At 39.1% G+C, this 19,724-nt stretch overlaps 5 protein-coding genes across 11 annotated transcripts; 3 read left to right on the forward strand and 2 right to left on the reverse strand.

The window, feature by feature from the left end:
• Window positions 1-316: 316 nt before the first annotated feature.
• Window positions 317-3,046, forward strand: LOC125193993 (ARM repeat superfamily protein). Its single transcript, XM_048091981.2, has 2 exons — window positions 317-781; window positions 1,976-3,046. Exons 1-2 carry the CDS (start codon window positions 414-416, stop codon window positions 2,790-2,792), a joined length of 1,185 nt encoding a protein of 394 aa, XP_047947938.2. The 5' UTR covers window positions 317-413; the 3' UTR covers window positions 2,793-3,046.
• A 1,346-nt stretch (window positions 3,047-4,392) lies between these two features.
• On the forward strand, window positions 4,393-6,819 carry LOC125195973 (uncharacterized). The gene is made up of 2 exons (XM_048094286.2): window positions 4,393-4,619; window positions 4,725-6,819. Exon 2 carries the CDS (start codon window positions 4,741-4,743, stop codon window positions 6,499-6,501), a length of 1,761 nt encoding a protein of 586 aa, XP_047950243.1. The 5' UTR covers window positions 4,393-4,619; window positions 4,725-4,740; the 3' UTR covers window positions 6,502-6,819.
• Window positions 6,820-8,255: 1,436 nt separating this feature from the next.
• On the reverse strand, window positions 8,256-10,354 carry XERICO (RING/U-box superfamily protein). Of its 2 annotated transcripts, none has more exons than XM_089070075.1 (2): window positions 10,098-10,354; window positions 8,256-8,954 (listed from the first exon to the last, which is right to left on the reverse strand). In XM_089070075.1, exon 2 carries the CDS (start codon window positions 8,939-8,941, stop codon window positions 8,483-8,485), a length of 459 nt encoding a protein of 152 aa, XP_088926201.1. In that variant the 5' UTR covers window positions 8,942-8,954; window positions 10,098-10,354; the 3' UTR covers window positions 8,256-8,482. The 2 variants fall into 2 exon arrangements, with proteins under 2 accessions (XP_088926201.1, XP_047950246.1); XM_048094289.2 differs by having other exon boundaries at window positions 10,094-10,352.
• A 2,390-nt stretch (window positions 10,355-12,744) lies between these two features.
• Window positions 12,745-15,306, forward strand: LOC125192248 (uncharacterized). Its single transcript, XM_048089771.2, has 8 exons — window positions 12,745-13,272; window positions 13,367-13,468; window positions 13,629-13,710; window positions 13,824-13,843; window positions 13,938-13,998; window positions 14,459-14,538; window positions 14,646-14,753; window positions 14,911-15,306. Exons 1-8 carry the CDS (start codon window positions 12,832-12,834, stop codon window positions 14,980-14,982), a joined length of 966 nt encoding a protein of 321 aa, XP_047945728.1. The 5' UTR covers window positions 12,745-12,831; the 3' UTR covers window positions 14,983-15,306.
• A 310-nt stretch (window positions 15,307-15,616) lies between these two features.
• On the reverse strand, window positions 15,617-19,314 carry LOC125197292 (zinc finger protein CONSTANS-LIKE 9-like). 6 transcript variants are annotated; one of them, XM_048096017.2, is made up of 7 exons: window positions 19,197-19,218; window positions 19,080-19,114; window positions 18,307-18,451; window positions 17,497-18,207; window positions 16,807-17,019; window positions 16,377-16,678; window positions 15,617-16,291 (listed from the first exon to the last, which is right to left on the reverse strand). In XM_048096017.2, the coding sequence occupies exons 4-7, from the start codon at window positions 18,082-18,084 to the stop codon at window positions 16,162-16,164; spliced, it is 1,233 nt and encodes a 410-aa protein (XP_047951974.1). In that variant the 5' UTR covers window positions 18,085-18,207; window positions 18,307-18,451; window positions 19,080-19,114; window positions 19,197-19,218; the 3' UTR covers window positions 15,617-16,161. The 6 variants fall into 6 exon arrangements, with proteins under 6 accessions (XP_047951974.1, XP_047951975.1, XP_047951973.1 ...); XM_048096018.2 differs by lacking the exon at window positions 19,080-19,114 and having other exon boundaries at window positions 19,197-19,314; XM_048096016.2 differs by having other exon boundaries at window positions 19,080-19,249.
• Window positions 19,315-19,724: the final 410 nt, after the last annotated feature.

Below are 19,724 nucleotides of genomic sequence, written 5' to 3' on the forward strand. Positions count from 1 at the left end.
TACCATTTATGTGCGAAAGTGAAAGATCAGGTACCGTTTTTGTAGTTCACTCTATTTATAAATGCTGAGGAATTAATCAAAGTGTGGAAAAATATATTTTATGAAACCAAGAGTATATATTTCGCATTTGAAAAGGAACAATAAGTCTATAATTGGGACAATAAATAAATGGATTTGGTGACAATTAAATTTGTCAAGAAAAAAGATTAAAGAATACAGATTGAACTACTTCTCAACTAGAAGGATTAATTTGGAATTAATGAAAAAAGGTAGGGGGCCTCTTCGAAATGTAGGAATCGCATACAACCCCACCGCAGAAGGGATGAGGTACAACATCTAAAGCGAAACGTCCAAAATCGCAACTCCGATTCCCCAAACATTCCGATAGCTAGAGAGAGAAACATCCGGCGGCCATGGTTTTAGAGAGAGAGATGGAGGAGGAGGACGAAGACGAGGAGGAGGCAATGCTGAAGAAAGCAGAGGAGAGCGAGAGCAATAGCAATAGTAACGAAGCGTCGTCGTGGAGCCGGAAGATGATGGTGGAGGAGACGGCGCGGAGGCTGAAGAGCGGAGATCTCAGGGCGAAAATCGAGGCGGCGAGAGATGTGAGGAAGCTGGTGAGGAAGTCGTCCAGCTCCAATTCCAAGTCCGCCGTGCGCGGCCGCTTCGCCTCTGCCGGCGCAATCGAGCCGCTCGTGTCGATGCTCCACAGCACGATGCCGCTCGCAGCTCGGGAGGCTGCGCTCCTCGCGCTCCTCAACCTCGCCGCTCGGAATCAGAGGTAGTCTCTCTCTCTCTCTCTCCCGCTCGCGCGCTTTTTTCATTGGTGAAATTGCTGAAACATGGTGAATGTTTTATCTGAAAAAATGACCTAATTTGAGATTTTGGATTTGTATATATGATGCCAATTCTTGCTCATTAGTTTCAACCACATATCTACTATTGTTTGGTTAAGAATTCCTGCTTTTTCGCTTCTGATTTTGAAGTGAAGTGGAGTGTTGTGCTTTGATTTCAGCTTCATTAGTTCATATCCAGATTCTTGAGAAAATAGAGGTATTGCTCAAATTTGGTAGCTTATGGTGATATATGATGTTGTAACGGTGAATTGCTTTGAGGACCTGAAATACAAGTGTCTAGACTCTTGAGGTTTCAGCGCGATCTCGGACATTAACTGCTCGAATCTATTGTAGTTTTATTGATTCCTTTTGTGCAAATGGAGGTGTTGTGACTGTGGTTCGCCTTTGCAAAGGTTGTCACTTGTAAATTGTGGCGAAATAGGATGTAGGGAAGATTATACTCTTTTGAGGACTTGAAATACAAGTGTCTTTTGGTTTTAGCCTGAATAGTTTGCCTTTGCAAAGGTTGTTGTTTTGTAAATAGTTGTGAATTAGGATGTAGGAATGATCATATGCTTTGAGGACTTGAAATACAAGTGTCTTTTGGTTTCAGCATGATTTGTTCTTGTACAGATTCATAAACATTATTGTAGTATTGATGATATGGTGGTATTGTGCGGCTGTGGTTGCTTTTGTAAAGTTTTCATTTGTGGAAGATGGTGAAATTGGATGTAGAAAAGATTATATGCCATAAGGACTTGTGTATAAAAGTTTCTCTGGTGGTGTTTCGTGATGTTAGTTAAGATGTTACGCTATGTTAACTGGACGCAGGGATCATCTCCTTGTTTGTTCGGTTTGTTTAAACTTATTTGTATAATTGTATTAAGTTAGGGAGTTATATCTTGATGTTGGGCCAGCAAATAAATTGGAATATTTGGCAAAAAAAGGTTGACATCATAGTTTTGTTGAGAGATGAGATTAACTCATTCATTTTACTTGAGTTAGTGTTTACTATTAGCTTCTCATTGCAAGCTTTCTTGATTCTGTTGCCACAGTTGCTTTGGTTCAGTTCTATGTATGTGTTGATGAGTGTTTGCTTTGGTTACCTGCGACTGACCATTAACGCACTTATTTATCAGAAACAAGATCAAGATCGTTGCTGCTGGTGCTGTTCCACCTCTTGTGGAGCTTCTCAAAAACCTAACTGGCAATCTGCGAGAATTAGCAGCTGCTGCAATTCTATCATTGTCGTCAATTCCATCCAACAAGCCAACCATAGCAGCATCCGGTGCTGCACCTCTGCTCGTGCAGATCCTCTGTTCAGGAAGTGTCCAAGGGAAGGTGGACGCCATCACGGCCCTCTACTACCTCTCGACGTGTGAGGAGGAGCCAAAGCTTGCCCTCGATGCTAAAGCCGTGCCTCCACTAATAGACCTCCTAAAAGAATGCAAGAAATACTCCAAGTTTGCTGAGAAAACCACGTTCCTGCTCGAGATCTTCTCTGCTTCTGAGGAAGGACGAGCTGCAATCACGTGTGTCGAGGGTGGGATCCTAGCTCTGGTGGAGACCATCGAAGATGGATCTCTGGTCAGCATGTCCCACGCAGTTGGAGCTCTGCTATCCCTATGCCAGAGCTGTCGCGATAAATACAGAGAGCTCATTCTAAAAGAAGGCGCCATACCCGGCCTTCTTCGCCTCACAGCTGAGGGCACTCCAACAGCACAGGATCGAGCTCGGACTCTCTTGGACATGCTCAGAGACTCCCCTCCTGAGGAGAGGCTCACCTCGTCCGAGCTGGAGAGGATCGTCTACAACTTCGCTGCAAACGTCGATGGGAAAGATAAGGCGGTCGAGACTGCCAAGAAGCTTCTGCAGGGCATAGTTCAGAAGAGCATGGACCTCAGCCTCAACCGGTCCAAGCTTAGAACCTCGCCTTGCACCTCCACGAAGACCTAACGAGGCGCGAGTGAAGGTACCACGTATATAACGACCCGACCCGACCCGACCTTTTAACCCGGAAATGCACTTGTGTTGTTACCACGGCTAGCCATGTTTGTTGTGTGAGTTTTTTACTTGTAAATTTTGAGTTAGTTTTTAGTTTAGGGAAACATTGTAGATTTGGTATGGTTTTTCTACCCTTTATCACTATTACAATGTATTAAGCATCAACAGTTAAATTATACAAACAATAATGAATGATTATTGCTACATATACGATAAAAAAATGGATGTTTTTCAATCTATATTTCAAATCAAACATTTTTTGTCAAGTAAGAATAAAATTATTGCCAAACATTAAATTTTATTCCACTGTACTAAAAAGACATTTATGCCACTGTTGGCTGTCGGTGTCGGTGCATCTGAGGGTGCGCACGATAGCAATCGCCACCAGTCACGATCTCTCACGCTCTCAAAACAATGCATAATTTAATTCGAGGGAGAGCCGGCGGATCTAGATTGCGCCAGAGTGCGCGTTACGCCGTTGACAAAGTAGGGAGATGCCTCACGTTTGTAGGCCTCGTTTGGGTGAATTAGATCTTCTTATTCCATCAAAATTAAGGGTAATAATGGATAAAACACATCATGTAATAACTAACAACTTTCCTAATTTTCATATATGGAGCGTATAATGTTTAGTGAATGGATATTAATTGAAATAGCATAAACTAAATATGGAAATTTGCCTACATAATTGAGGTTGTATAATTATGCCATTGTATTAGATTTTTTACCCTAAAATGCAATCGGTGAAGTAAATTTAGTGTCTTCCTTAAATTTTATGATTGGTTTTTGAATTATTTTTCCTCTCATATTTAACTCCACTAATAAATGTTCTTTTTCATTTTATTCATTTGTTAGATGTAAATTGTAGATTGATTATTGACCATTAAATAAAGAAAATACTCCTTACGTCCTACTTTAGGAGTCCCGGTTGAGTTTGACACGAGTTTTAAGAAATATATAATAAAGTTGGTGAAAAAAGATAGTGGAATATGGGTCCTACTTTTATATATTAGTTTTATAATACAACGTGAGTGGAAAAAAGTGAGTGGAATGTAGGGCCTATTACCAACTTATGGAATATTCTAACCGAGACTCTTAAAATGGGACACCCAAAAGTAGAAAACCGGAACTCCTAAAATGGGACGGTGGGAGTAATTAATTAGACCACATAAGATTGCGATATTTAGGAGTGAAACAAAATTTTACGTACCCCTCCGTCCCGCTTAAGATAACACGTTTTCCTTTTTAGTTTGTCCCAACTAAGATGACAATTTCCTATTTTGGTAACATTCTCTCTCCAATTAATACATCCAACAACTTTTTTCTCACTCCTATTAAATTATTCTTCTTTCTTTCTCTCTCTATTTTGATACTTACACCCATCTTTTCTCTCTCCAATTAAACACTTTAATCAATAACTTCTAAAATTCCGTGCTGCCTAAGGAATGTGTCATCTTAGCCGGGACGGAGGGAGTATTTATTCAGACCAAATGAGAAATGCCAAACAAGGTATACAAAAATACGAAGCCATCACCGCGGCGCATTTTAGCACACGCCTTATTTTATAGAGTTTCCCCATCATCATTTTCACCTTTCAAGATTCTGCAGTAGCTCCAGTCCACACTTCATCTCTCTCTCATCAATCGGAGCATGAAGCGAAGAATGCCGGTGAGCTGATCTACTCTCCTCTCGCTGCATGAGGCGATAGCCATCCGCATTGATATTCACAACTTTGCATCGATTGCCCTACTCCAAGCAGCAGATCTGTGTCGCCCGCAGGTTTTGTCTCATCTCTGTCCCCATTTTAGCTCAATCCGAAGCTCCTCCTTTCAATTCCGTAGCTGGATTTCATAAATCGTTTCGTTTTTCGGCCGATTGTTACAGTTTGCGATAGGGAGAAATGATGAATCAGCCGGCGTTTATGCTGTCTAGAAACGGTAGTTTCAGAGCTGAAAACCTAGGCGCGAATGCGATAGCCATGATTAAAAATCTGTGTTTCACTCTATTTGTTGTCGGTGTTCTCGTTTTCACTATAATCGCCGCGACCTACCAGCCTGAGGATCCCCTGTTTCACCCTTCCTCGAAGATGACGACATTCCTCACATCGAACTCGAACGCCACTTTCAAATCTGACATCGCCGTTGTTAAGACGGGAGAGGACTTCGTCGCGTCGAATCAGACGGCGTTTGAGACGTTTATCAACATAACTGATGTTGATAATGCGGTCCAGGCCACCGCCACGCCTGAGGAGGCCGAGGCGGTCTCCGAGACCGGTGAATGCAGGGCCGATGAGCCGGTTAATTGTCGCGATCCTGATGTTTTCCATCTCTTGATGAGGTTTACCATTGAGAGGTTTCAAGACATTCACTTCTATCGATTTGGAAAGCCGGTGGCTGGGAACAATGGTAGTTCTTGCCACATGGCGTGGCGGTTTAGGCCCAAGGAAGGGAAGGCGGCTGCATTTTACAAGGATTATCGGAGTTTTGCGCTTGTTAGGGCTGAGAATTGCACGCTTACTGTGGCTGGTATTGGGGATTATCACTCAGGTGGGAATGCTAGGAAGAAGAGAGGGAGAGGGAGAGGGAGAGGGAAGGGGAAGAATAAGGAGAAAGATAATGAGGTGTTTGAGAAGGTTGCAGCTAAGGTAGATGAGAATCCGGTTGCCTTGCCGGATGTTGGGGAGACTGTTGATGATTCTCTTCCTACGGTTGAGTCGGAGGGTTCGTTTGGGCAAAGTAAGTACTTGATATACTCGGGTGGAGGGGATAGGTGCAAGAGCATGAATCAGTATCTTTGGAGTTTCATGTGTATGTTGGGTGAGGCACAGTACTTGAACCGGACGCTGGTTCTGGATCTGAGCATATGTTTGTCAAAGATGTACACTTCGTCTGGTCAGGACGAGGAAGGGAAAGATTTCAGATTTTACTTTGACTTTGAGCACTTGATGGATTCGGCCCCAGTGTTGGACCAGACACAGTTTTGGTCAGATTGGGGCAAATGGCAAAAGAAGGATGGGTTGAGTCTCCATCTCGTGGAGGATTTCAGGGTTCCGCCTACGAAGTTAGCCAATGTCAAGGACACCGTGATCATGAGGAAGTTCGGGGCTGTGGAGCCTGATAACTATTGGTACCGGGTTTGTGAAGGCGAAGCAGAATCTGTCATTCAACGCCCGTGGCATATGATTTGGAAGTCCAGAAGGTTGCTGGACATCGCCTCTGCTATTTCAGCCAGACTGAACTGGGATTTCGATGCTGTTCATGTCGAGAGAGGGGAGAAGGCAGCCAACAAGGAACAGTGGCCGAATCTTGAAAGAGACACTTCTCCAGAAGCGCTTTTGTCAGCTTTAAATTACAAGATTGAAGATGGAAGGAACCTTTATGTTGCGACAAATGAGAAGGATACGTCCTTCTTTGATCCTTTGAAGGACAAATACTCCACACACTTCCTCGACGAGTACAGCGACCTGTGGAATACTGAGAGTGATTGGTATGCTGAGATGACGAAGCTCAACAATGGAAATCCAGTGGAGTTTGATGGTTACATGAGGATATCTGTCGACACTGAAGTGTTCTTGAGGGGGAAGAAGCAGATTGAGACATTTAACGATCTCACCAAGGACTGCAAGGACGGGATCAATACATGCACGACGTCTGCTAGTTAAAATTGCACACAGAAAAGGTCCAATCTTTATTCATCCTTGTTTTTGGAACAATGGCATGTGTACTATTACCTCTCTTTGTGTTTCTTGCTAGGTTTCCTTTTTAAGTTCGTTGTTGTTTCATTAATGGTAGGTTAACGTTATAAGATCTCGGGATTACTGGTATTTCGAAGGGACACAGATAGATTTGTTTCATTTGTTGGTGTTCTTCATAGTACTAAACTTGTTGCACATGTGCAATGTGCTATCCATTTTGAGGTATATGCGCCAAGAACCTGTGTTTTGGACATGGATATTTATGATGTTTTCTTCATTTGGCAATGTTTTTGGGATCACTTCTCCATTATACTGGTTTTTGTGTGATCTTTGAGTTTGCTGGTGAGCTTCCATAAATTGTAGACTAGCTGAGAGAATGGAAAACATTCATAAACTGCAGAAAAAAGGTAATGTGTCGTTACGATGGCTTCTTGATTTGAAATGTGTTTGGCTTCGGGTTCAATCTCGTGCCTAGGCTAGGCCCATAAAATTGATATATGGGTCATTTTGCGCGTGACCTTTTGGTCACGATACCCGTCCATTCTACCAACTAGGCCCGGCTCGGATATATGTCCAAAGATCGTGAGTTTGTTATAAGTTGTGCTTTTGAGAAATTGTTAGAATTTAGGCAAAGTTTTCATTTTTATTTACCTCGAGAGAGGTCCTTTGTTTGGTGATCGTGAGGGGGGCAACAAGGCTAAATTAAAGATTAGAAGTAATGAGAGAAATAAAATTAAGCATACCAAATTTTGTGTCTGGAAATGGTGTAGTCAACATGTTAATCGACAATTTGATTTTGTACAAAAATATGACAAGATATACGTAACTAATTTAATGGTGTGACATGCCAAAATTTCATTTAGAAATTACACAAACATTATGTAATCCGTTGCACTTAACAAATCCTCTAATAAATCAATGATAACAAAACAGAAACAAAAAATTGTGGCTAAAAATCAGGATATACTGAATATGAATTTTAGAATAAATTGTGAAAAGGAAAGGAAATAGAGAGAGAGGAAGAACAGATCATCATCAATATACACCCAAAAAGAGAAGAAAAATCGTTGTTTCCTCTCAATAGATACATCACAATTCGTTATAAGATTGAGCAACCATTTGATTTGAAACAAATTCAAAGGTAATTCTGCTTCTATTCTGCAATTCATTTGAGTTTGAGAAATTTCTGTAAAGATTGAGCAACCTTTGTCTTGATTCCTAACAAATTTCTTGTGTTGAATAGGTTTCTTCTATGGCAGAAGAATCAAGACAAATGCGAAGGAAGGAGAAACCGACGATGGCTATGCCGAATCAGAGCATAAACGCCATGAAAGCCATGGCCCGAGCATCATCGGTTCCGACAACGCCCGCCCTGGAGAAGGCGAAAAGCCTCAGAAGCAACTGTCTCTGCTCGCCAACGACACACGCGGGCTCCTTCCGGTGCCGGAATCATCGGAATGCGAACCTCCCTCGCAGCAGCATTTCCATTGGCACCAAGCTCTCGGAGCTCGGTGGCAGCATGCCCGTTGGCCCAAAACTCCCGGAGCTAGGGGCCCAGGGCTCCTAATCATCCAAGCTCATTAATAGAATCTTGTTTAGCTTGTGCAGTGTATTCCTTTTAACTTGTAGAGACCATGTGCATATTGTTTTCGTGCTCGTTGCTCGCACGTTTAAACGTGCAACGAGCAATGAGCATCACCTCCGTCTAGGTTTACCGACCCTTTTATAATCGAAAATGATGAATTTATCAGATGTTTAACGGCTCAAAAGTTCTTGAAAGCTTCCCATAATATATACAAACACGGATAAACGTCGCGCTGACCCGTCGCTACAAAGAGGACGCAGAATACTGGCAGCTTACGTATATGCATCGGACTACTACACGATCTTCGTGATTCTAACGGATACTTCTCGTCTCCTATGCTGTACACACGTCGTAGATTCTACCTCACATGGGGCACGAGGAGGCGTCCTCGGCTTCCTGTGGCATCATGTAGTTCCGACAGAGAGGGCACGTCTTGTTCCAGTAGTTGAGCCACTTCTCGAGACAGGGCTTGTGGAAGACGTGGCCGCAGGAGAGCTGGTTGATCTCTGCCTTGGGCTCGAATTCGGTCAAGCAGATGGAGCACTCTTGCTTGGGGCATGGGCAGATGAAGACCGACTCGTACTGCATTGAGGGCGAGCGGCTCCTGAACTCCTCCACGTAAGACTCCGAGGGGCGCCTGCAGCACTCACCAGAGTTTGAGGGCTCCACCGAGAAGTCCTCCCACGAGGATATGTGAATGCCGATGACATGTAGGATGGAGCGGAAGATCTCCTTGAAGATGGAGATCGAGATGGCCGTGTTAGCCAGGATTACGCAGAGCACTCCAGCGTCTGCAGGAGTCGGGTAAGATGAAATCGCCATTTTTATCCTCAACCTACGCAGAATCCCATCTTTTCTACATTAGCGATAAAAGCATACACAACGAAAAACTACAAACCACGAGCAATGCAAGAAAGTTAGTGACGATAAGATAGATTTACACGAACCCCCTACCTCAACCCTGTCATTCTACCTAGCTACGTCGATCAATAAACATCAAGAATACATCCTTTAGCCTGAATCTACGCAAAATCCCAAGTTTTCTACATTAGCCAGAAAGCAAACACGACGAAAGACTACAAGCCTGTCATTCTACCTAGCTAGGTCCATCAAGAACACATCCAATGGTTTCAAACAACTAGACAAGGTCAGTTCTTGAAAAGCAATGAGCAATCTAGATCATACGGCAATAGCTAGAGGTATATAAGGATTCGGAGCATTTCCAAAAATCTTTTCTTCACAAGATAATGGTTCTAATAAATCACTGCAAACAAACAAAAGCAGCCAAATCAACAATATGTACGAATGTAGACTCAATTGTCACTTAGTAATGGTTCCTATCCACCCCATGGTGGTTTAAACCCGGGGCCTATTGGATGGAAGAGAAGCGTCATACCAACTAAACCGTGCTCCATCGTATACAGTCCCGAGGTTAGTAGGTACAAACAAGAGAGAAAAGAAAACCCCAGTTCTACATTATCACAGGTTACAAATTATAGGTAAACAAGACATCTGGAATCCAAAACCCTTTCTTTTATCCTCTTCTCCCCATTACCCCACCTCTCTCTCTCTCTCTCTCTCTGTGTGTTTGTGTGTGTGAAATTGAAGCCACAAGACACAATCAAACCAAACATCATTCTAAAAACTTTTGTGATCAGAGCCAAGAAAAGCTAAAAAGGTAAGAGTCTTTGCCCATGAATTTCAGGAGAGAGAGAGAGAGATTCAGCTAATAAGTTGGACAGGAAAATCAAGAATGAATTTTTCTCCCCACAGATGCAAACTGTAACTAAATTAGCAATCTCATGAATCAGATAATCTGAATCAACATCATATAACAGAAAAAAAATCACAAGAACATCACCAAATAAATACTAATCAACTAAGCATCATCAACTGCAACAGCAAGAAACAACAAAAATACCACCTAAAAATAAGGAAAAAAGCCAACGAAAAATCAAGAAACCATAGATATACCTACAGGTGGAGAGATTGAGCTCAAAAAGTTGCGTTCTTTTATCCTAAAAATTGTGCAAGGAAAAAAATGAGCTGGGGTTTGCAAATGGTAGATAAAGATTGTCCTAATTTATACTGCTGCTAAAACAGCTGCTGACCCCACCTTCAATTATCACATTCCCTCACTCCTCCCATGTTACTTTGTCACTACTTTATATATGTCTTGTTTTCTCTCACTAGTTGTATTCAGAGAGAGGAAAGCTCTGAACTTTTTTAATTCATAATAATATTGAGAGTGTTTCAACCCACCGTTTGCATTTGGAGAATCTTATCTTACTTCTTCTTTAAGTATTTCTACTTGAAACATATGTGTGTGGATTATAATTTATATTGGTGGATTTATAGATTATTTTTCGAAAATAAAAAATATTTAGTGTCTTTCTAGAATCAAACTTATACTTTACACACACTCATTTTGATATGGAAAGATAATATCAACCATTTGTATTAAAATATATACACATTGTTGTGAAAGTGTTCGTTGTTGTATTATGTTTAAGATTAACTAATAAAAGAAAATTTGAACATTTTCAACTATTGAGTCTATTTGAGGTGCCAAGTTCGAGCCCTCTTGACATTAGTTGTAATTTCATCCTCTCTTAGGAGTTTATTTGTAATTTCCTCCACACATGAGTTTTTTTTTTTTTTTTTTTTTAAAAAATCTATTTGATAATATAATGTTGTTGTTTTTATCAAGGTCCTAGTAACATAACATATTATGAAACTTGTTTTTCTTGTAGAGTTTGAGTATTCTTTTAAATGAATTATTGTTGGACACCAAATGCTTTAGTAGGTTTAAGAGTGACTTATTTTATAGCCTATCACATTTAAATATTCATGTACTATTTCTCAAAGTATTTTCAATTCATTGTATGTATATAATTTATGTATATATATGGATCTCATGTGATTTTGTAGATTGTTTGTGTCCATAGTCAAATGACTCAAATCTATTATTATTTGTCAAGAATCAACCCATACAATGTACCAAATCCACAAACTATGAAAAGAATATCAACGTTTTCCTAAACAATCCATGATCATTTTTAAATAATAATTATTAAATTTGACATCTCGTGGAATAGTGTATTTGGTCGGGGTAGTAATCTTACATTAATTGCACATAGTTATAAATTTAATAACATAGGTAGTGTACTAGTGTTAGTATTATAAATATTATGGTTATGGAAGGTATAAAATATTTTAGTACTCTAAAATTTTTAATACTAGCTGCTTTCGTTATGGCCATGTGAAATTTAATTCCATGTGTGATGGCTAGAAACATGCTATAAATATTTGGTGTGGCCACATGCACTAAGTTTTGTACTTCAATATATTTGAGTTTAGAATTTAATAAAAGTTTAGTTCTAAATTAAATGTGTCCAAATGCTAATTGGAATTTTTGGGAAATATAGTATAATTTTGTAACTAATCATGCATGGGATGTAAATCATGAATGCATTAACCAATTAAATATTACTATCAAGGTAAGAAGAAAAATATTTTTTTCCCACGACTATAAATAGGGATTCCTCATATCATTCAAATCATCTTTGACAAAAAAAAAAAAAAAAAAAAAGCAAGCAATAGCTAAGAAGAAAACCATAGAAAGAAATTGACTCACAACACGCAATCGTTTAGAGAAAAACATATTTTATTGTATTTTAGTGTTGTAAGATGAGAGATTTGCCTAACAATGATCAACAACACAATCTTAGGTAAGATTTGCAAACCAATTTAAAAATTTATTTTAAACAAAGTTGATGTCTCGATAAACTGCATGTTGGTATGTAACGTATGGTCAAAAAGAGTTGATCAAAATGTCAAAAGCAAGACTCAACATTTTTAAAGTCAAGCTCTATCAGCATAATATTTTTTATATTTTTCTAAGATATATTAACATTAAAATTAGTAATTAATTTATATTCGAATGTGTGTTGGCGAATTTTTTTTTTTTCATGTAATTTACAGCTACTTATATTTTTTTGTAATTTTCGAAATTTAAAATCCTTTATAGTTGGAAATTGTGGTCATTTTAAAAAGGAAATATAATAGTACTAGTATATTTGGGGTAATTACACCTTATATACAAAATGTTTCAATTGAGTACAAAATGTTTTAAGTTAATAAATATCATACAAAAAGTTTGATTAGTGTTTCATATTAGTACATTCCGTCTAGAAATCACTAACATCATTATTTTTTCTTATTTTTCATCCTTTTTAACTCTAAAATTAGCTACAAATATTAGTTGAAAGTTAAATGTGAATTCATTGCTTGATAAAATGCCCATATGGCAATGCATAAGGTATTATTTAAAGAAATAATATCATGTTTTTAGGCATAATTTTGGATAAAAACAAGAAAAAGTAATAGTGCTAGTGATTTTAGACAGAATGGTGTACTAATTCGTAACACTAATTAAACTTTTTGTATAATATTTATTAACTTAAAATATTTTGTACTCAATTGAAATATTGATGAAATATTTTATATGTAAAGTGTAATTACATAGTAAATGTGATTGCAATTATTTAAAGGTTTGAATAATAAAGCCCAATAATGAAAGAAAGATATAGGCCCAATCCCACAAAATGCATAGTTTCAATTCAACAAAATAAGCAAATTTCTAAAACCCTAACATAAGCCCTAATTCGATTTTGGGGGAAGTTTGAGCGAAAATCTCAGAAGGGGAAGTGATGGCAGAAGCAACGCAATCGGTCGATGTTAAGAATATCGGTAGGAAACGGAAATCTGGGAAAAAGAAGGGGATAATGGCGAAGAAAAGGCAAAGAATGCATCAAGGTGGTGAAAAGAAGGTCAAAATTAATCCGAAAACGAGGAAATTGTATCAGAAAAGGGCTAGGGACTACAATTCCGATGATACAGAAGAAGATGAAGAGCCCCAGCAAGCTCCCAGTGCAGTTGCAGTTGACGAATCCAAGCAAATTGGTGATGGATTTGACGACGGCGGTGATGAAGAGGATGAAGGGTTTGGGGGAGAGGAGGAGGGAGAAGTTTCGGAAGACGAAAGCGGTAAAATTCAGCCAGGGATTGTGAGGTTTTCCGAGGGGATTAAGGCGTTTAAGTCGGCGTTTAAGAAGATTGTTAAGAAGAGTGGTGGAGATGAGGATGTGTTGGTGAGCTGATTTATTCAGAAAGAAGTGATTTTTTTTAAATGTTGTTTGCGTTTGAGTGGGAATTTTAAGTTATTTGTGTTTGATGTGGTTGCAGGGCCCTGTGTTGTCTGCTAATAAGAAGCTGATAGCTGAGAAGCTTGCTGAAGAGGATTTGGAAAAGAAAGTGAAGGGGGAGGCGAAGAAGGAGAGACACATAGTAATGGATTTTTCGATCTTTGTGATTTTTGTATTCTTGATTTATATCTTCCATGTATGTGTTTGTGTGTGTTTGATTCAATGTTTGGCTATTTTTTTATGATCTTTGTGCTTTCATGTGTGTGTTTTGGTTGATTGTTTGGCTCTTTTTTTATGAAAAGATAAGCGAGAAGGGGCACGTGAAGCCTGCAGACTATTTGGATGCTCATGAGAAACTTCTGTTGGGAGTGGCAACTAAAGGAGGTATTAACATTGTTTTCTGTTGGTTGTGATAGCGTTCTTATGTTATATGTTGCTCTCATTTCGGAACTGACTTTGGTTCTTATCATGTGCCCGTTGTAATCCTCGGTGGTCAGTGGTGAAGTTGTTCAATGCTGTAAGTTTTTTTTTTGTGTTTTATGTAATTTTGTTTCCCTGTTTCAAGTGTAAATGAGTGTGCGGGTTTCTGAAGCTACTGTTTTTATATACAGGTAAACAAGGCCCAGAATGCTCAGAAAGGTCTAAATCCTTTAAGAACTAAGGACGAGAAAGGTAGGACGAAACAACTAAGTACCCACTTTTTATGCAGCATGTCTGGTTCTGATCATTGCTTTCTCGGTTTGCTAAAATCTAGTGTCTTTTAATGTGTGAAATTACTCAAGTTTGAATGTGTTATTTTGAAATTTTGTATAATCTGCTAGACTTGACTCCTGTTCAGATCAATGTCATACACCCGTAGTATTGGATATTCTTTAGTGGACATGGAATATAAGGATAATGAATTGAGAGTAAGTAATTGTAATGAAGAAGTATCCGTGGATTAGCATCTTTCTTTGGTGTCATTCACAAATGATATTTTTAGGACCTTTGGTGTTTTAACATCTTTCTTTCTATCTAGTGAAGATGGATTATTTTTTTTTAATATTTGGAAGTAAGGAAGTTGAGCCTGTAGTATTAAATTGCTACCTATCAAATATCGATCTCCTTACACTACTATTATGAAATATGCCAGTAATAAAACAACGAAGGAAGGAAGCCTTCTTCTCAGAGTTGGGCAGGACATCGACCCAAGCAGCAGCGACAGTTATCAAGGTCCATTACAAGATATTCATTTATTATTTAATAAACAAAATGTGTGCGATGACTTGCGGAACTTCTGTCATCCAGCTAAACTTATCTATTAATTTGTCAACTTGCAGGTTGGCTCCTCAAGTGGCCCTGGGGCCGTTGAAGCTCCTGCATGGGCCCCTCTGCGTGACAATTATATGCTGACAAACCCCAAGTTGAAAGATTGGGATAAGATGCAGGTAATGTTAGTGTACACACTACACACCGTTTACTTAATGAGATTTGATTTTGATGCATGACTGGCTATAGTTGTTTTAACAAATCTTAGAAGTGTTTATTGTTCATTAAAAGCTCAGGCAATTCGGGTTTCCTCCTCACCCTCTTTTTTGCTTCTAGGATGCCAATGCTGCAGATGACTTTGGCCGGACATCAGATGCTGATTCTTCATCAGATGACAGTGATGCATAAAGTTAGATTATTAATCTACGGTGAACTGCTCAAGTTGGAAGAAGCTGTGCGGTGCTCCACTGTCTTGACTTGTTAGACGATCTACTTTGAACACTTCCCCGAGTAAAGAAATTGATGATCCCGAGCTGGTTTAGGGGGAAGAAAATTGGCAGGACACTTCCATGTTCTATGTTGTAGGTCACTCCATGTTACATAAAATTATTGATTCTGTTTTGTTGAGTTTATGGCATCTCCAGAAATATAGTTTTGATATTGTAACAAGCAATGTTTCTGGGTATTCCTAATTAATACTCCATGAAGGATACAGAGATTTATTTAACATTATCTTGACTTGCATGAGGAAATCAAAATAGGGGGAAAATGTTAATGGTATTATTGAACGTTGTGTGTATATATTGAATATTTATGAACATATATGCTTATATACATAGGGTGAAAATTTAAGTGTATTGAACATCTATGTGTATATGTGCTTCTTGAAAATTACAAATCCCCACATTATTTAAAAAATGCTCGAACAAAAAAGGGATATACCAGACAAAAATTTCTATATTTTTGAAATAGAAAGCATGTGAAAACACCACATTCAAAACATCACTGACAAACAAAATCCATTAATTGGTGTCTACATGTATAAACAAATAAGAAATGAGGCTTTTATAAACAACAAATGTCAGCCTTTGTGCAAACACTACAGCTGTAATGAATCAGTTTTACATGTCATTCAAAAAGGGGAAAAGGAGAAAAATAGATAGCAATACAGTTTATCCTTTCTTCTACTCCACCAAGCTCTCAGACAGACACTCTTTACTACATCTGCATGCGAACAACCAGGTTCCTCGAGTGAGCAAAGCATATCTCGGCCATCTACACGCGAATGCACAGACCGTGCAGAATTGTTGTTCCACTGATATAATGACAAATGTACACCTTGAGGGGAGGATGATACTCTTAAGAGGCTTGGAGGCTCTTTACCCTCTCCTCACTGGTAATACTAATCTAAGCTAGCTGGTAAGTGCCCAGTCGGGGGATTCTCGTCTCTTCCCACGACAAATATGCATCTGGAGCTGTCAAGGGGAATGGAGAAATTTGCATCAGTTGTCCAGCATTAGGTTTCGTAGTGCATTTAGCATCTCCAGTTTAATGTTGCTTTCTTATACCCTTGATTACTTTTTTCACTCAGTAACTCTTGCTTGGGCTAAGTGGATCGTAGTCGTAGGTTTCACCAGCTTTGACAAAGCGTCCCTTCACACGCCTCCGCACATCTGCTCTTGCCTTGCGAGATTCGTACCTCACCTTCTTCTCAAACCTGTCGTGTCATTGAAAGTAACATGTAAGAAGGAAAGTCGAGATAAGTAGTAAATGCTCCACTCGAAGAATGAGGGAATACTTACATTCGTGACTTCTTCTTTTCTTTGTACCGCATGACAGCATTGGTCCTGCTAGTAGAAGGTGTGGAACTGTCAAGACCTGGAGGGTACCATGGTGGGTCCCCCACAATTGCCATTGATGAAACTCCACAGTCTTGATAATCTCCATCAGTGGTTTCCCCAGTAAGACCGGAGAATGAGAGGCCCGAGTGTCCCTGCTTTGTGAAACATAAGTTGGGTTCAGTTTTAGAGCTAATAACTGAATCTGCAGGTGCTACATCGCTGCAAGCCGGTTGCATCGGGTTCAACCCTCCAGTCGATGATACCTAAGAAGTAGCAAGAAACCAAGTACCTTAGCCTTTCCAATAAACTCTATTAGTCTTCAGATAGGATTGCATAGTAAAAGAGGCGCGGTGTTTTAAGAAATTTCATAATACTCGGAATTAGGAATTACCTCTGCAGCAGAAGCACCTTCACAATTGGATGTGGACATATATTGCATCCCAAATATCCCATCGTTACCAAAAATATTTTTTGGATTATCGAGAGACATACCAAAAAGTTCATCATAGTTTTCAAAACCCATGTCAATCTCATCCATATTGAGATCATCATAGCAACCATCATCCGCATACAAAGCACGCCCTTTTGCTCCTGGCAAGGGAACCTGGAATGCAGAAAAGATGCAGAGTTCCATCAGCGTATTGAAATACCACGCCACACATTCATTTCTTCACGTTGCCTTTTTTCTTAAACATTTGTTAGCAACCTATAGGTCACAAATCTAATCAATTCTAGCCTGCATTCAAAGATGAAATTTTACGAGGCAGCGATAAACTAAAGAGAAAATAGTAGTAGTAAGATTTACTGCTGGAGATCAACCAACACTCTTTAGGTACTTGGCAGAAAGGTCCGCAATTTTCAGCCAGTAGCCGAATGAACACAAGAGGTGAGAGGTTAATTGCAAGGTTCGATATAACAGCCTCATACGACTAAGCCAGATGATAAGACGATGCAATAATAAGTCTTTACACCTCACTATACCTCAGCAACATCAATTGGTGCACAGAAATAGATTCAAACAGACAGGTAAATACCGTCACTGTTGACAAATTTGGTCATGTAAATATAAATAGGTAGATACCTTGGGCATGGAAGAGCTAGTAGATGCAGTCGCCTGATCCACATTCTGCAGCCTCTGATCAACAATAGGAGTTAATGACTCCATCCAATCTGCTGATTCGTCCAAGTCCAGATTAGGCTGGCTGCTAGCTTCACCCCGTAAGGATTCATTCTGCACATTCGCTTTTTCTTGGGGGTCTTGGCAATCTATTGTTCTGTTATCAGTAATATTCATTGAACCCATTTCCTGCTCACATGCAGAATCTCCGACTGAAGGAGAGTTGAAGAAAGGCCAAACAGCAGAAAGTTCTGAAGCTAAAGGGCAGCCAGAGTAACAATTAACGGGTTGTCTCTTATGCCCGGGACTTGCATTTGAATTAACATGCCCCATCCAATCACAATTCTGACAAAGGGATACCTTCTCCTCTACACATCTTACAAAAGCTGGCTGAGAATTGCACCTTTCACAAATAAGTGTCCTCGAGTGACGCCTTGAAAGGGCATTTGCAGAATGGATAGAGTAGTCACAAGACAAACATAAACTAGCTGCATCGGACCTACAGAACACTGCGGCTCTTTGCTCCCCACAGAAATCACAAAGATAACCCATGTTTCAATTTTTCCAACAACTTATCCAGCCAGCAGAAACCAGGTGGTCTGAGAATCGTGACGAAGTTCTCCTGGAAGAGTGTTGGAGTTGGGCAATGCTCCACGACTGGATGTGTAAAACTATCTGCATTTTAAAGGTGTTAGAATTATAAGGAAGGTAGCAACTGCCACAACTAATTAATGCATGCAACAGTCAACTTCAACAAGATCAAGGTAGACATACATGATATACGAATATCAACACCCGAAAAGGAATGAAAACGACTGGCGGCTACAAATGAAGCAGTCCTCAACAAGTGACTGAGAAAGATCTTGAAACAGGAGTGGAGAAACTGCCTTCGGATCAGAAACGCCAAGCTACTTTATTACTAAACAATGCAAGAACAAGTTCTTAGCAAAATGTATCAACAGAAGATAAGCCAAAGCCAAAGCCAAACCAACAGAAGCAAAATGAACTCAGACACATTATAAAAAAAAATACTACTACACAAAAGAAAAAAGGCGCTTCATTTATGGCTCCAACATGATACATGTATAAACCTAATTGCCTTTTTAGAACTACAACACAGACATTTTAATTGTAACAAGAAACACATCATTTTCATGCTGTTTTCTTCTTTTAAATCACAACACCAATCTGTTCTTCATTTCTACTATATCATAGTGTCTATGTCAGCTGCAAATACTCCCTGGAAAACATGAATAGGCTGAAGAAAAAGGAAAGTAATGAGTTCATTGTTTGGATTAATAAATCATTACCATTTACCACAGCTCTCTGTTTCCAATGACATGTTACAAGAATTTTCAGCAAACAAGTAAACAAGCTCGTGTTTTAGTAACAACTCTCTCAAAATACCCAAAATACCAGCAGAATATTCGATTCCCAGAATATACTCAAGAAAAAAAAATCAAGCAAAATTAATAACACATCAAGCCAGAAGAAGAAGACCAAAAAAATTCCAGCAAATCAGTTCCTGCTAAAGCTAAAATCTTTACCCGAATCAGCATGAAAAGGCATCCAACAGCAGGTTCTATCACACCAAAAAAAAACAGCAGAGCTTTGAATCTCGGTAAAACCCCAACAAACAGCACAGAAAAAGATAAAGATCTGACCTTTCTGGAAGGAAATGGCGGTCTGAGCAGAAAAGATTGGGTCTTTGGGTGCTGAGCTGTTGGAGAGAAGGTGAATAAATTAATGGGAAAAGTGATAAAAAGTGCATTTGATGAAGAAAGGGCAGTGAGGTGGGCCCCTGTCCTTTTCATGAATAAGATATATGCCCATTTTCTTTTTCATGTTTATCATTTTTGTTAATTTTTAAATTATTTTGCTTATTTTCTTCTCCTTTGAAATTTGTGGTCATAATCTTGTTTATTTCTACCTAAACATGTGCAGGTATTATTTGTATTTAATGGCTTGTGTTTTAAGTTGGGAATTGAATGTGTGCTTAATAATATCCACGTTTTATTACAAAATATTACTACTAATAGTGAGTTAATTAGCAAAAACAAATTTTACTTTGAGACTGATAGATTTTGAACATGGATTTAGGAAAAAAAATTTATAGTGTTTACAGTGAAAAACAATAGATTTTCAATCTCCACAAATTTGGACATCAAACGGTCTTGCCTTGGTATAAATTT

The sequence above is a fragment of the Salvia hispanica genome, chromosome 4 (assembly GCF_029641045.1).
Source record: "Salvia hispanica isolate PSC_SH4W2 chromosome 4, Shi_PSC_v1, whole genome shotgun sequence".
Taxonomy (NCBI): Eukaryota; Viridiplantae; Streptophyta; class Magnoliopsida; order Lamiales; family Lamiaceae; genus Salvia; species Salvia hispanica.

Coding starts and splice junctions, on each gene's coding strand:
- LOC125193993 (XM_048091981.2), top strand. CDS start 414: ATGGTTTTAGAGAGAGAGATGGAGGAGGAGGACGAAGACGAGGAGGAG. Junction 782..1,975: donor CTCGCCGCTCGGAATCAGAG/GTAGTCTCTCTC, acceptor CTTATTTATCAG/AAACAAGATCAAGATCGTTG.
- LOC125195973 (XM_048094286.2), top strand. CDS start 4,741: ATGATGAATCAGCCGGCGTTTATGCTGTCTAGAAACGGTAGTTTCAGA.
- XERICO (XM_089070075.1), bottom strand. CDS start 8,941: ATGGCGATTTCATCTTACCCGACTCCTGCAGACGCTGGAGTGCTCTGC.
- LOC125192248 (XM_048089771.2), top strand. CDS start 12,832: ATGGCAGAAGCAACGCAATCGGTCGATGTTAAGAATATCGGTAGGAAA. Junction 13,469..13,628: donor CGAAGAAGGAGAGACACATA/GTAATGGATTTT, acceptor TTTTATGAAAAG/ATAAGCGAGAAGGGGCACGT. Junction 13,711..13,823: donor GGGAGTGGCAACTAAAGGAG/GTATTAACATTG, acceptor CTCGGTGGTCAG/TGGTGAAGTTGTTCAATGCT.
- LOC125197292 (XM_048096018.2), bottom strand. CDS start 18,084: ATGGGTTATCTTTGTGATTTCTGTGGGGAGCAAAGAGCCGCAGTGTTC. Junction 17,020..17,496: donor CTAGCTCTTCCATGCCCAAG/GTATCTACCTAT, acceptor TCTGCATTCCAG/GTTCCCTTGCCAGGAGCAAA. Junction 16,679..16,806: donor AAGGTGCTTCTGCTGCAGAG/GTAATTCCTAAT, acceptor GCTACTTCTTAG/GTATCATCGACTGGAGGGTT.